Source organism: Halichoeres trimaculatus, unplaced genomic scaffold (assembly GCF_033239565.1).
Source record: "Halichoeres trimaculatus isolate MK-OKI-2021-1 unplaced genomic scaffold, fHalTri1.1 fHalTri1_scaffold_7, whole genome shotgun sequence".
In the NCBI taxonomy this organism is placed as follows: domain Eukaryota; kingdom Metazoa; phylum Chordata; class Actinopteri; order Labriformes; family Labridae; genus Halichoeres; species Halichoeres trimaculatus.
The window spans coordinates 571,709-587,212 of NW_027437185.1; the positions used below are offsets into that span (position 1 = coordinate 571,709).

Genomic DNA, 15,504 nt, shown 5'->3' on the forward strand with positions numbered 1-15,504 from the left:
GTATGACATCAGAGATGCTGAGAATTAAAGAAGGGCAACTGTACACAGAGCCCGAAACGGCTTTTATCAATCTTTATGGCTCCCTTTCTTTCTGTTGGCTGAGTAGAAGTCTGTGTTAGCAGGGCCGTATTTAGTCGTTTGGGGGCCCAAGGCAAACCCAGTCAATGGGGCCCTCCATGTTCTTGTAAGTCATCTTCCTCAGAGCTAGGCTGTTTCCCAAAGCCCAGGTACCTTGCCTTGGTCTGATGTGGGCGTGGGGTGGGCGTGGGCAGGCATCCACATCATCAGTCGCTGCCCAAGTGCTGTTCCAATGTTCATGTCCTCCGGAGGCATACGTCCTCCGTTTGGTTAGCATGTGGCTAATTGACCAAGGATACACAGGTGTATCCTTCGCTGCCTTGCCATGGCTATAAATACCCAACATGCAACGCGTGAATCTACAAAAAAAGGAAAAAAATGAAGGCAAAGACGCACCAGCGGAGGCGCATGGTAAATTCCAAATGAAATGTAAGTAACAAAATACACCTCTGAAAATAACAACTTATACCATGTCCACCACTTAACTCTTTTGTGTGTCAGTCACGTAACTATAATTACTGAGAAGCCGCACCTGCAGAGTGTCAATGATGTGACAGTGCTAATCTTGTACATGGTAACTTAACGCAACTAAATGCATTTCCTCAAGTTCTGTACTTTAGTTTGATTTAGAAAAAAGTGAACACATAATTTAGTCCACTTTGTCCTGGATTTGAAATCTTTTATGGTCCATTGAAGCTTATTTGTCCCACAGTGGGGAATTTACAGAGTAACAGGAACAAACAAGAAAGGATGAAGTGAAAAACATTACAATAGGTAAATATTGAAAAAATAATTTACTAAAGAAAAAATATGTAAATATCAAGTACAACATCAAACTGGAAAAAAATCTACTGAAAGAGGTGATATTTACAGTTACCATACTTTTTGGTACTATTATTTTAAAGTGAATGTATTTTTATTTGACCCCCTGTCCAGTGAGTTATGTTTCCAAAAAAGATATCACCAACTCAAAAAGTTTGATTTAGAGAAAATGATCCTGTTTCCTGGGCTAGATAAAGTCCTTAAAATCCTAAAGTCTGATATGTTTATCTCAGATCTCAGAGCAACATTGGTTTTATTTCACACTTGGTTGAAAATAAGAAAAAAGTGGGGGAAAAAAAAGGTTTTTCACCACTTTCTTCCTGAATCAAATTTTCAGATGTGTTGTAACATGGAATAGCCCATTGAATAAGAATGGAGGGGGAGGACCCAAAACCATTATTACAGATTAAGCCTTTTGATGGATTTTGAAGCATGTGAAGTAAGATTTAGAAAAAAAGAAATGCTTTCAGTTGAAGAGAACTTCATAAATCAGTTTTTAAGAGATGCTTTGGGGGCCCCTGGGAATCTTGGGGCCCCAGGCAACTGCCTGTGTTTGCCTAATTGTAGCTACGCCCCTGTGTGTTAGTTTAATTGGGCTTAGTTATTTAACAGAACATAATATTAATGAGAAACCCATTCATGTGAGTGAAAACATAATTTTTGGGATAAAACCACTGCACAGACAAACAGCCACTTAATATTTACTCTACAATGTGAAGCATGTTAAAATTGAGGTAACCCCCTCTCACACGAGATCATGCTGAGATTTTACCTGCTTGAACAATGTTATTATATTTCTTCCTCAGCTGCTGCTAAGTGTGCGTCAGTCCCATAGGATTGCATCTAAATCAAATAAATCAAACTAATTACTATGCACATATTAATAATTTTAATTCATTTAATTCAAACAGATTGTCCCTGTTATGTCATTGAGATTGCAAAGGACTACATTTATACTCACACATTGACCCAAGCAGCAATGTTCTCCATGCTGTCTCTCTCTCTTGCAGCTGTAGCTGTGTTGCTTTCTTTTACTGATAACATGTTCAAACTCTTCATGTGAGCGCATTCAAATTTCTGTTTGAATTGGGGTAAAAAAACACGTCCCTTTTCCTCTGTTGCGATGGTTCATCATTGAATCTGGGCTCCATTGATGATGGCTTTTTACATAAACACCTCAAATCTGCTTTGAGAATTGCCACTACAAAACAAACACCAGACTTTGACACACTGGCAAAAAAGGGTGATCAACAACACTGTGCAAACTGATAGTGAATGTCAGTAGAAGTACTGTAATGTTTTAATTATGTTTCTGTTTGATATGTACGTTTCTGGTGCAGGCCTGGCCCAGCTGTCAGTTTTTAAAAATCATTGTGGCCCCTCTGTCAAAAAGTTTGCCCACCCCTGGCCTACATCATAAATCTTTCTATTTAAAAAGCATTGAAGGAACCTTTTGGGATGGGATATACTCGTTTTATAATTGTTAATTTAGACAATATTGTCACCTTGTGACCAAAATCTGCAACATGTTAATGTTCAGCTCATCTAAAATATGCTTTACATTTTACTTCTTTCACAACAATTTCACACTCTAAAGAAAGCAAAGAACACAGACAACTTTGAGAACTGACACCAGAGGAAACACCTGTTTAAATAAATGAACAACATTGCTACATGTATTTGAGTCCTGAGTGTTAAGAGTTTCTGTCCATTTCCAGGAGTGAGAATGTAGGCCTAATGCAAGTATATTTTTAAGTAGCTGTGAGTGTTTTACATGGTATATTTTTGTTATTTTTGTTTTTTGGTTATTTTTGTAGAAAACCCACACTTCACCAGCTGAAACTGCTCTGCCTGTGTGCTGCTGAAAAGGAAAGGAAACATTGGGCATAGCCTGTTTACTGTATGATATTCTCCTCTCTTACCCTTGCTATACTAGACACTCCTAGGTTGGGCTTTGCCCAGGTAAAACAGTAAAGACCTCTAGGTTGGGCTTGGCCTAAGTTTAAAAACAAAAAACAAAACAGAAGCTTCCCAGTTGGACAAAGCCCAAATATTTGGTTAAAGGGAGATAGAAAGGATACAGCAAACAAGTGCTTGGTTCAGTCCTCTGACTCAAGTTTATTCAGGTTAACAGGGTATATACACAGTGTGACAAAAGAGACTGCATAATTATGCCCTTAAAGATAGCCTCGGAGACCACCAGCTGCAAGTAGTCTGGAGTATATGGTAGTGGGGGGTTACATATTAAGTCATGTAGAAGATGAACCTTGAGACAAGAGAACCCCTTCTTTCATAGTACATGCTGATGAAGCAGGTGACCCTTGAGACTGCAGAGCCCCTCCTCACATTGGGTCTGTTTTAAGAACTTCATTGTACCAACTCTGTTTTCTTCTTTATCTGCTGTTCTATCCTCTTATTAAAGGCATAAAAAGCCTGAAAATAAAATTGTTCTACTCTTCTCTCAGGGAGCAGAGTGTAGAGACAAGCCCGCAGGGTTGAGTTCTAGTCTAAAAATACTTCCTGTCCTAGCTCTACCTTCCTTGTCTTCTTTTCCATGCCTTGCAGTGTGTCTCTTCTCCTGCTTCATTAAATTTCCCTCTGTCCTCCATCACCAACTTTAAATTTGTTCTTTAAAGCTGCCGACTACAGATCTTCCTGGAAATCACTGTGCTGTAATCCCATAGGTTCCCCTGGATAGTTGCATCCTGCCTGTTGGATGGGACTGGGTCTTATCCAGTCAGCATGGTTACTGGGATCCCCAACTTCCCATCATCCTCCTTGGCCCAGACTTGGAAACCTCGGTTTCCTGCACAATGGCAATAACATTATGGTCACATACATGGATATTTTTTTGTACAAAAATGTGGTCAATGCACAATACTACACAGGTGCCATCACCTTTGAAGTAAAACAACTTGTGTGCACAGGCTACAGAAGCACTTGTTTAATTTTGATTAGACAGATGGGGGACATAATCTCTATGTTACCAAAGAAATATATTTCATGACTTGTACAAACAAAACCTACTGCAAATTTTGCCCAAATACTAGTAGGGCTATAACAGCTCCCTATTTAGTTTGTCGTCAAACATTTGAAACTTACTTAAAGCACATGAGTAAATGAAATTAGGAATGACTGTAGAGAGAAAGCAAGCCCTTCCACATATGACTCTTATCTAATAAAAAGTATCCTTGCATCTTCTAATGGGATATATCAAACTTCTTTAGGCTTTTCAACTTTGAAACTACCATTGCCAGAGGTTGTCAGTTGATGCAAGGTCTGAAAAAAGGTTGGTCCCCATGGTAAAATATATCATTGAGCTTATGACCTCAAAACCACATATATTTATACAAGAACAGCTAAAACAATAAGACAAGTGTTACCCAATCCTGGTCCTGGAGGATCCCTGCCCTGCATGTTTTTTTTTATGTTCCCGACTCCAACACACCTGATTCAAATGATCAGCTCGTCATCGAGCTCTGCTGGAGCCTGATAAAGAGCCATTCATTTGAATCAGGTGTGCTGGAGTGGGGTAACATCTAAAACATGCAGGACAGGGATCCTCCAGGACCAGGACTGAGAAACACTGCAATAAGAATGTTGGTTCCTCACAAGGATAATTGCAGTTTACAGTTCCAGTGATCCAGGTTAGGTCACCTACATGATACAAGCACCTGTATCATACAAAGGTTCATCCAATCATGTCCCAATTAGTATCTTAATGCTAAGGTTTTAACAAATCCCACTTTTTTTTTTTTTTTTTTTTTTTCAGATTCACTGAGCATCTGAGAGGTTGACAGATTAACAACAACAACCGAAATAGACATTAAGCTTCTGCAAATCCAAACTTGATTTGAATCTTGTGAAAAAGATCACAGCAGGTGATGTTTCATGAAGTAATTCTCAGGACACATTTCATTTACAGCCTAGGCTTCTTGATTCAGCACAAGTGGAAGACTTCCCCACCCAACCAGACAGTCAGCTTCAAAGACAAAAATGAATTTTAGACTGCTCACATCAAAACCTGACAGTTAATATTTTGATACATACAGCATGTTTCAAGCCTTCAGTCAGGTTCTTGTAAACTGACTTTACTGAACCTGTGCCAAAAGTCCTGATGTTTTTCTTCCAATCCAAAGATTCCAAAGCAGAGAGGAGGTCTCTGCCATGGCAGTACAGGATTGGTTTAAATGCACATCACCAAAAATATTGTGAAATTTTGCCTCACTGTTTGATGTGCAGCCTGTTTCTGCTCCTCCAGGTGACCACCACCTCCTACAGGTCAAACTGCCAGCTCCTATAAAGAAATGAGCCACCATTAGCACAGATCAGGACTCTGGTATTGGCAACAACCCATTGCAGGCTTTGCTCAGAGATCAAGGTTCACCACTGTTTTTGTCAGCATGATGTGTTTGATTTACATTCATCACAGCTCTGAGCCACAAAAAGAGAGAACAGGACAAGACACTCACCCCAGGTCAGTCAGCCTTCAGTACCACACCGAGCTGCTTAGGGCTCCATCTGAAAACAGAGGATTGAAGTCATTAAGCTGAAGAGATACGAGTCTGTTCCTGAATACAACTTAGTGCAGGAAAAAACAATGTTTGCGTTTTAATTTAACTGGCTGATTTTATTTTATAATATTATATTATATTACACTTTGAAAATATCATGAACTGAAGTTGGAGATATTACTTTTATTTCCATAAATCAGCTATCTGGATGATGTTGGTCATGCTGAAAGGACTCTAGTGACTTCTGTCTGAGAGCATGGACTCTGGTTGAATTGCATTGGATTTGTTTTCTGATAATATCCCAGCTTGCAGTATTTTGGTATTCAGTTGTAGAATAGTATCGGGGGGGGGGGGGGGGGGGGGGGGGGGGGGGCAGAGTCCGCAGAAAAGTCAAAACATGTTGCATTTCTTTCTCGTTGTGGAGAGTTTGGAGAGAATCAGGGGTCATACAGGCAGCAAAGCAAACCCACATAAGCAACTACACCCTAGAAAACAAGCCACAGGAACCCAGAATACCAAAACATGCATGCACGGGAGAATTTTTCTGGGTGGGCAGGAGAGCGTGGAGCTCACTGTGAGAGGAGCACCGGCTGAACAGCAGAGAGTAAAACGTGCAACTCGCCAAAGAGAATTATGTTCGGACGTCTGGAAACATTTAGGCTGCAGTTTATACTCTATGATTGCAATATAGTAATTTTATACGTCTCATGTGAAAAAAGCTGCCATATGAGCATATTGGATATATGTGAATGTGTGTGAATGTACAGCCCTCTACTAGGCCCATCCTGCTGCGTGCTCAAGATGGACCACTCTCAGTGGGCCGCGCTCTGAAGCAGCTCAGCAGGCACAGGCTCTAAAACAGAGCCTGCAACAGCCGAGACCAGGCACAGAGACACCATCTACCAGCGCTGTAACACTGAGCCAGGCACCAACAAAGCCTGGTTAGCTGACTGAGTGCTGGAGGGAACCACACCACGACCTGTGTCCTTCACGAAGCTCTCAACTCACCTTCGGGCCCACGGGTGTCACCAGCTGAGGTCCCCAGGTGGGGCATCAGGTCAGTAGCTCTACCCCAGTTAAGGAGCAACCATTCCGCAGAGGACAGTCTCTGAAAAAAGGACATGACACTATGAGCACTGAACATCTAGGTTTAAACAGTAATCATGTGTGATTCGGACAAGTTATAAGTAGATTTAAAGCAGCAATGTTTGGATGCACTCGATACATTATTCACGTTAACTGATGACGTAACGGCCCGTTACAGTCGAATGTTAAATAATATAGAATATTTATATTGGGCATAATACCAATTATCTATCGTGCTCTTCTTTGGCACTTTACCATTTGTACTACCCTTCATAAAGGATGTAAAAAGGTTGTAATGGTGTTAAGCTGTAATGCAGACAGAAGACCAGCTACCAGCAGAGCCACGTGCTCTCTACCTAGCACGTGGCTGAGGGTTTTTACCAATCATTTTAAACCGCTAAATAAATCATACAGACCTGATTGGGTGACGTTTGACAGAGAAAGAAAAAACGAGTGATCAAACTTTTCATAGAGGTCACTCCTGATGAGACGTTCGTACCGTTTCCAGCTGCAGTGAAACAGCTCCATGTTGCCGTTGAAATGCTCGCGGTGTACACACACAGGATGTGCTCACACGAGACTGAGAGGCTGATATAAGAGCCTATTCTGATTTATAAAGGCCAGTGTGCCGCTGTGCATTGTGGGGAGGCAACTTTCTTCTTCTTCTTCTTTGTTTCCGGCAGCGTAGACGCAGCAAAGGCGTATTACTGCCCTCCCCTGGTCCCTACTCATTTTTTTTTAAAACTAGATCTTATCATACACTCCCGTTCCATGCAGGAACTGCAGCACTACTTTGGTTGTCATTAGATGGTTCTCGTTATGGCTGAGTAAAGAAAAAAGAGATAAAACCTCCACTCCTATCTCTGTCCTTGTCACAAAAAGGCATCATCTGTCTGTTCTGTAACTGCTGCATTCTAGGAGGACATGTTTTACTGTCTCTGGTTGTCCACACTGACATAATCCTGTGCCATGTTTCCCTATTATGGACAAATAATGATTTAGTCCACAATGTCCGATTCTCTATCGACTGATCTTAACTTCATCTCTACGAGGCTTGATGTTACAACAGCACCTACTTTCCACACAAGGTTGAACTGTGAAATAATGTCTCCCCCTGTCCTCTCTCTCCCAATTTTGTAGCCACTCCTTTGATAATCCCTCCTTTAACAGTCCTTTTAGCTCCGCTCTCCCTAGGGGCTTATGAATACTTATTTCCTTTTTCAGGCTTTCCTTTGCAAGGTAGTCTGCTTTTTCGTTGCCCTCAATCCCAGCATGCCCTGGAACCCAACAGAATGTGACTTCATGTTCTGTGTCCAATCAAGAATAGAATAGAAAATACTTTATTTATCCCCGAGGGGAAATTCAGGCGTCACAGCAGCAATCAAGAAAAAAAAGTAAGAAAGTGTACTGAAAGTGCAAAAAGGTCCACAAGAAAATAGATGACAACAGCCCATCCACCACTCTCCAGCCCAGCCAGTCTCCACCTCCACAGGGTCCAGGACTGAGCCTTCCCAGCAGTCTGTTCAGTCTCTGTCTCCTGGATCCTGTCTGCTCACAGCAGGTGAAGCTCCTCCAATGTGTCACCGGCGTCCGATGTCAGCTCCGTCAGCCACGTCTGTGAACAGCATGATGTCACTCTGCCCTCCTGCAGCCCCTCTGCCGCTGGGCTAGCACGGCTAGCTCGTCCATCCCACCGGAGATAGATCCCATGTTCCCAACAATGATAGATGAAGGACAGGTCCACGTCGTCACCTCCCAGCTCACATCTGAGAACCAGCACGTCGTCCTCACCTCCTCCTCCTCAGCTTGAGGGAAATCATCAAGCTCTACACTAGTTAGCATTGACATGCTACAGGCTGCTAACAGCTAATTTCACATGTAAACAATGCAGCCATGGTTACATGTAGGATCTCCAGACAAACACAGGAGAAAAGTAGTAAAAATTTCACTGAAGACACAAAAAGTTTGGTGTCCATGACCAACAATGAACCATACAAAGTGATGATCCACTCCAAATACAAAGATGATGAAAAAGAGACAAAAAAAAATTACAAGAAACGGACAAAGAAGAGAGAGCTGCTGCAACAGGCAGCTACTTGGGCAGCGCCTAGCAACAAGAAATTATCTATGTATAATACTTAAGATTTCCATCACCACGTCTGGGCGAGCATTGCTTTTTCCTGCCCTAAGGCCTCCAGTGCTGCTGCAGAGTCAGAGCAAATGATGACTTTTTTATACTTACCCCTCTCCACCCACTTTAAAGCCCAGAGAATTGCCAACAACTCTGTTGTAAAAACTGAAATTTCATCAGATACTCTGATGCTACACTCCAACTCAGTCCGCTCTACAAAAAGCCCAAATCCTGCTTTCCTACTATCTGGATCCCTGGATCCATCCGTGAATACTATGATCTTATTCTTACTTGCTGCCTTCAAATATTCCTCCACACATATTTTAATGTCCCTCTTTCCTTCTTTCTCAAGTACAAGGGCTCTAGCTAGACTAGGGGAAGCTATAGTAAGGTCTAAATGACTTGAAGAGTTCCTAGCTATATCATACCTGGTTGGTCTTGCATCATTTAACACTACCGTCCCATACTTATCTAAAAAATCTTCTATAACATTCCCATTGCTATCCCTTTGCACACTACCCCATAATGCCATTTTGTGCATAAAAATCTACAGCCCATTATTGGTTGCCTTACCTTTTCAATTACTTCATCAAAGTCTGACATTGCCAAATGATTGCAAGGATTATAGAAATTAATCACGGTGATACTCTTTCTGTTGTTACTATCCACCCTTCTGTTCTCACCCTCAATATGATTTCCTACCTCATTCTCATAGTCCCTACAACGGGCTCTACCCTTTAAACTCTGACTATCCCACACCTCCACAGCAACACATTCAAGATCTTCCATCACTCCCACTCTCCTGTACTGCAGCCCGTTCTTAATAAAAGTTGCACAACCTCCATGAGTTCTGTCAGCACCAACTGCTTCCCTCCCTGCTGTTTCTGCCCTATCCTGTCTCAAGCTCTCATATCCTGGAATGACATCATTTAAACAAGGTCGCAACCATGTCTCCTGAATACAAATCACCTCTGGTTTATCCTCAAAACTATTAACAAACTTCTTTAATTCCTGTCCATTTCTCACTAAACTCCTGGCATTCCACTGAAGAACACAAAACATTTCAAAAATTATCCTTCCCCATAGTCAGCTATGTCTTCCTCCTCCTCTCTTTCCTCCCTCTGCTTCTGTATTTTTTTCCGCACCTCTGACATGTGTTGGAATAACTTTCCTGGTCCTTGTTTCGCTCCAAGGAATTTCTCGGCTGCCCCCACTACTCTCCGAATGATATCTGAGCTATTTGCAGTTTTGGAAGCAAACATTTGTCTTGCTGCTGCTAATACCTCAACCACAAATGACAGACATGACTCCTTACTCATTAGCAGCATGTCTGCTGGAGGGCTGATTGGCTCTGCTCTTGAATTTTCTTGCATTGCTGTCCCCCTCCTCTCTTCTCTGTACTCCCTTGCAACAGTCTTTACTGCTTTAGCATAGGACACTTGATCGCTCTCCTTTACAGCCTGCACCTGCCTGGCCTTGATGGTGTGCTCACATCCCCCATAAGCTGCTCCATGGTGCTGGATGCAAAACAAAAGTAACAAAAAATGAGTAATCCTTTCAACTGAAATCTCTTTAAGCACTGAATGTCTTTTCTGTAAACTTTGAAATCAACTGACATCTTTTTAAGCACCAAATATATTTTTCTGTAAACTCTGAAATCAACTCACTGCTCTTAAGCACCACCAAATGTATTGTCTGAAAAACTGAAATAAACTGACTGCTCTTTGAGCTCAGTTTGCCTGAAGCTAAAACCTATGCTACAAGCTGGACATCCTCATCATTATCACTGCTCACACTGCTTTCAACCATGTCCTCAATTTCAACCATGTCCACGGTAGTCTTGGTAGAGGATGTAGGCCTACTCCTCCCTCCCTGGTTGAGCCAAGTGCGGTGTTGCCAAAACTGTGGAGGTCTTTCATTTCCTGAGGCCAAGTTGAAGGATCAAAAATTAAAAATTGATCACACGATTTGAGAGATTCATATCTATTTTCAAACTCCCCAATTAGAGCTCTCAGTACATTATTTTTGTCCCTGTCAGCATCCACAATGCAAACAGCCTCTTTCCTGTACTGCTGGTCATTACTGTCCACTAAAAGTGTCAACTGTCCAATAGCTACCATGAGCTCATCTTTGCATTCACCAATAGTCAGTTTATCTTGCTGAAACTTGGGAGAGGGACTTTCCCTGTGTCAAGCATGTTGGCAAGGAAACAGTGAAAACGCTCTGTGCATATGTTTCAGGTCACTGTCAGCACTTGTAGCCAGATGGATTCTAATGGCAGGTAACAGTCTCCATATTTTCAATAGAGTCTCCTGTCTCCACGCAGACCACCTTATGTTGTGAAACTTTCCCAATGTCACAAAGGCAATGCCATTGTCATCACACAGTTTCTTTAGTTGTGCTAATTTTTTTGCACCCCCTTCTGTAAATAAAAGCTCAGCACCTTGACAACAGAGCGATTAAAAGACTCACAGTACGGCACCATGCGATCAGCTGATTTAGCGCAGTTCTCTAGGGTGTGGGCGGTGCACAGTATGTGCACAAGGGCATCCCCGATGACCACCCTCTGACGTAGTTTAGGAATGACGGCGCTGTATTTTCCCACGTTGACAGCTGCTCCGCCTGTGCACACTGAGACCAACTTCGTCCTCCACTTGTCCGTTAATCCACATTCATGGAAAAGTTGCACAAGTCCATCCACTACGTCCCCAGATTAATTAATCCAAGGAACTCTGAGCTGTACTCCCCGTCGCTTGACACCAAAAACAATGTACACAATTTCCTGCTCTGTTTTATTTATGTCCCCCAAAATTCCGATGCTTTTAATTTTTCATGCAGTTCTGAGCTGATTGTTTTAGCTATTGTCTCCCCCTCACGTGAGAGAAAGCCGTCCTGACACTTGGCGTTAACGCCAAGCCTTTGTAACAGCGAGCGTCTTCTTCAAAAGAGCACATAGGACGTGCATGGTTCTATTCCTACTTTCATCACAGTTATGTTAATGGAAAGGGTATCCCCAAGGTTCTTCCTTGGGTCCACTATTGTTTAGTATTTTTATTAATGACCTTCCTCAAGCCTGTTCTGATTGTCACATTCACCTTTATGCAGATGATACTGTAACCTATACTTCTGGGCTCAATATTTCACAAATAGGTACAACCAAAATTACAGTCAAATTTTGACAACATACAAAGATGTTTTTTTTTTCCCCCAATAAACTCCTACTTAATAAAAAGAAATCCTATAGCATGTTATTTGGTACTCGACAGAAACTTTTACACTCCGATTAACTGATTATATTTTACCCGGATGGTAACTCACTCGATACAACAGAATGTTTCAAATATCTTGGCATCTGGCTTGATTCCCATCTCACCTTTAAAACACACATAGAGTCTGTTATCAAAAAATAAAGTGCACCCTGGGCATATTGTATCGCTCAATAAACTGTTTTACTTTACGGGTTAGGAAAAAAGATGATTTTACAGCTTGTTCTTCCCTTACTTGACTATGCGGATGTTGTATACCAGAATACCTCAGAATCCAATCTGTCAGCCATTAAAGTTATTTATAATAAGCTTTGCAGATTTATTTTATGCCCCCTACAGAACTCATCACTGCACACTATATATTATTCTTTAAATTGGCTATCACCTGAGGCTAGAAGACAGTTTCACTGGCTTCAGTTTATTTTCAAATGTATTTATTATAACCATCCTCCATATTTTAAAAAAAAATAAACGGTTGCTAGGCGCTACCCAAGTAGCTGCCTGTTGCAGCAGCTCTCTCGTCTTTGTCCGTTTCTTGTAATTTCTTCGTCTCTTTTTCGTAATCTTTGTATTTGGAGTGGAAACTTTTTGTGGCTTCGGCGGTATTTTTTACTACTTTTCTCCTGTGTTTGTCTGGAGATCCTACATGTAACCATGGCTGCATTGTTTACATGCGAAATTAGCTGTTAGCAGCCTGTAGCATGTCAATGCTAACTAGTGTAGGGCTTGATGATTTCCCTCGAGCTGAGGAGGAGGAGGTGAGGACGACGTGCTGGTTCTCGGATGTGAGCTGGGAGGTGACGACGTGGACCTGTCCTTCCATCCATCTTTGTTGGGAACGTGGGATCTCGCTCCGGGGGATGGATGAGCTAGCCGTGCTAACCCAGCGGCATTGTGCTGTTCACGGACGTGGCTGACTGAGCTGACATCGGACGCCGACCCCACATTGGAGGAGCTCCACCTGCTGTGAGCAGACAGGATCCAGGAGACAGAGACTGAACAGACTTCTGGGGAGGCTCAGTCTTGGACCCTGTGGAGGTGGAGACTGGCTGGACTGGAGAGTGGTGGACGAGTGGTGGACGGGATGTCGTCATCTATTTTCTTATGGACCTTTTTGCACTTTCTATACTCTTTCTTACTTTTGTTTTCCTAAATGCTGCGGTGACTCCTGTATTTCCCCTCGGGGATAAATAAAGTATTCTCTATTTCTATTTCTATCTCTATATTTAAAACAATATCTGATTCCATATATATCTCAGCATAACCTTTGACACATGGATAATCATTTTTTTATTTGTTCCAAGAATTCACAAAGAAATTGGGATCTTTTCCTTTAAATATAAAGCTCCATCAGACTGGAATTCCATGCCTGATTTTCTAAAATCTATTAATTCCATGGTGTGGCCACACCAAACGCGAATTTGCGGCGCGATTACATACAAAGTCAATGCAAAGATGCGTTTAGCCGCCGATTTGCCTCTCGCGGCGCGATTCGCGCGTTTGGAGCGTTCACGCGTTTGGGCGGTAGACGCGAATTCGCTCGAGTTCAAAATATTCCCCCACGACGTCATTGTTTTGACAACGTTGGGGGGCAACTGCCGCCTGCTCCGGCTCCAACTCCGCCGCAGGATGGAGGAGAAAACAATCTGTGCGGTGTGTCATCATCCAGAGTTATACGATACGACGTGTGTACTCTACAGAGACCGGAAAAACAGGAGCAGGCTCGGTTGAAAGTCTCTGAGGAGACAGGTTTTGAATGTAAGTTCTGAAAACATTCGTTCCCAGCTGGATCTGCCTGCACGGGCTATCACTGAGTCCGACTGTGTTTTCCTCAGTGGAGTTTTGAGCCTGATAGAGAGGAGGAAAGAGTGGGGCAGGGGCAGAGCCAGGGAAAAGATGGAAGTTCTCTGTGCTCCTCTCTTTCCTCCACCCCTTCATTATCCCCAGGGAGACCTCCGGGAACATGGGTCGGGGGTTCGGGTGGTCGGGGGTACGGGGTGTCGGAGGTTCGGGGGATCGGGGATGAGATCGCAGGGAACAGCCAAGCAGGGCTAGTGGATTACCAGGGAGAGGCAGCAGGCCTTGATTGTGATCTCCAAAGCTTTCACACACTCTCCTGTCATGCTTTAGAAACCACAGCTCATTGTTATTCAGCTGCTCTTTTGGACTTTCGGTCTTTAAATGAATGAGCTCTCTACTCCGCATGCGCAGTACCGCGCATTCGCGTGTTCGCGCCTCAGGTTGTCAAAAAAGTCCAGCGGCGAGACTCGGGCGTTCACGCGGCGCGTGACAGGCCATTCGCGCGAGTAAATTCGCGTGTTCGCGTTTGGTGTGGCCGCGGCATGAAACTCCTTTGTATTTACTTATATAAGCCTTGTTTTTGTTTTTGTTTTTGACATTCAACTGATGGCAATATTGGTGTATGATGAACAGTGATAAACTGTTGTCAAATGTTAGCTTTTGTATTTGGACTGTATGTAAGATTACTGAGGGCATTGGGTAAGTATCATGATAGGTATATATCATTTTCAGATGTTATAAATGTGAATCATTATTGGGAGGGGTTAAAGGGAATGGTGGGGTCAGGAGTGTTGTCTATATGTTGTGTTTTGTAATGTACTGTATTGTCTTTGTTTTTTTCTGTTCAGTTCTGTATACTCTGTAATGTTTGGTTTAGTTATGTATTTATGTGAAGGACTCCCTCCAAAACAAGATGCTGCATCTTAAGGGACCATCCTTTAAACATTTAAATAAATAAAAATATCAGATTCATACAGAATTTATACCCACCACTACCTGGAGGTCTGAGGCCATGATGATCTGCTGGAGAACCGTCTGGTGAAGAGCAACTTTTTCTTCCCCAGGTGAGGGTGTGAGTGGAAACTGGATTGGGATTAGTACACATGAAGGACTTTAAACTTTACATTCAGACAGACATCCCCCTGTTCAAACAGTGTCAAAACAAAGTCCAGAGCCAAAGTTGATTTCCACAAAGCCAACAGAGGTTTTCACCAGCATGTCTGTGAGTACCTACACACTTCCTTTTTATTCTCTAAGACATACAACATGACAGTAGACCAGAGGAACATCTAGAGTGTTCTGAGCGCTAAACTTTGCTCTTCAGCTGTTTCATTATTTGGGCGTGTTGCAGTAGTCAGAGTGCTGTCTCAGTGTTAACTGTGTAAGAGTGTCAAAGAGGCTTGAATAACAATCTGAAAAGAAAACAACTTCTGTTCAAACAGTAACTGAAGGGACCTTTCTTCTCCAGTTCTCCAATCAAACCTTACAGCAGCAAGCTGTCTCTGTTGTGAGGAGTTATTTTTAAAAAGCTTTGAGCTGGTTTGAACAGAAAAACTTTCTGTCTTTCCCCCTTTCTCCTTTTCTTTTTTAAAGGTTGTTTAACACAGTGTTTCTCAGACATGGTCCTGGAGGACCCCTGTTCCCGACTCCATCACACCTGATTCAAATGATCAGCTCGTCATCAAGCTCTGCTCCAGCCTGATAACGAGCCATTCATTTGAATCAGGTGTGCTGGAGTGGGGTAACATCTAAAACATGCAGGGCAGGGGGTCCCCAGGACTTGGACTGAGAGACGCTGGTTTAACAG

The 15,504-nt window shown here is 42.6% G+C and overlaps 1 protein-coding gene, 1 long non-coding RNA gene and 1 other non-coding gene across 3 annotated transcripts in view; 1 reads left to right on the top strand and 2 right to left on the bottom strand.

Moving 5' to 3' along the window:
- Positions 1–3,010: 3,010 nt before the first annotated feature.
- Positions 3,011–6,439, bottom strand: LOC141793519 (uncharacterized). Its single transcript, XR_012598413.1, has 4 exons — positions 6,423–6,439; positions 5,373–5,421; positions 5,129–5,197; positions 3,011–3,706 (listed from the first exon to the last, which is right to left on the bottom strand). It is a non-coding gene; the product is annotated as an uncharacterized LOC141793519 (long non-coding RNA).
- LOC141794041 (small nucleolar RNA SNORA74) lies at positions 6,173–6,376 on the bottom strand. The gene has a single exon (XR_012598488.1). It is a non-coding gene; the product is annotated as a small nucleolar RNA SNORA74 (small nucleolar RNA).
- An 8,214-nt stretch (positions 6,440–14,653) lies between the features above and the next one.
- ugl (ureidoglycolate lyase) overlaps positions 14,654–15,504 on the top strand; it is a 33,465-nt gene continuing 32,614 nt past the window's right edge. The window contains exons 1-2 of the mRNA XM_074674527.1: positions 14,654–14,761; positions 14,852–14,919. Of these exons, the coding sequence (XP_074530628.1) occupies positions 14,914–14,919 (6 nt within the window). The 5' untranslated portion in view covers positions 14,654–14,761; positions 14,852–14,913. The remainder of the gene's footprint in view (positions 14,762–14,851; positions 14,920–15,504) is intronic.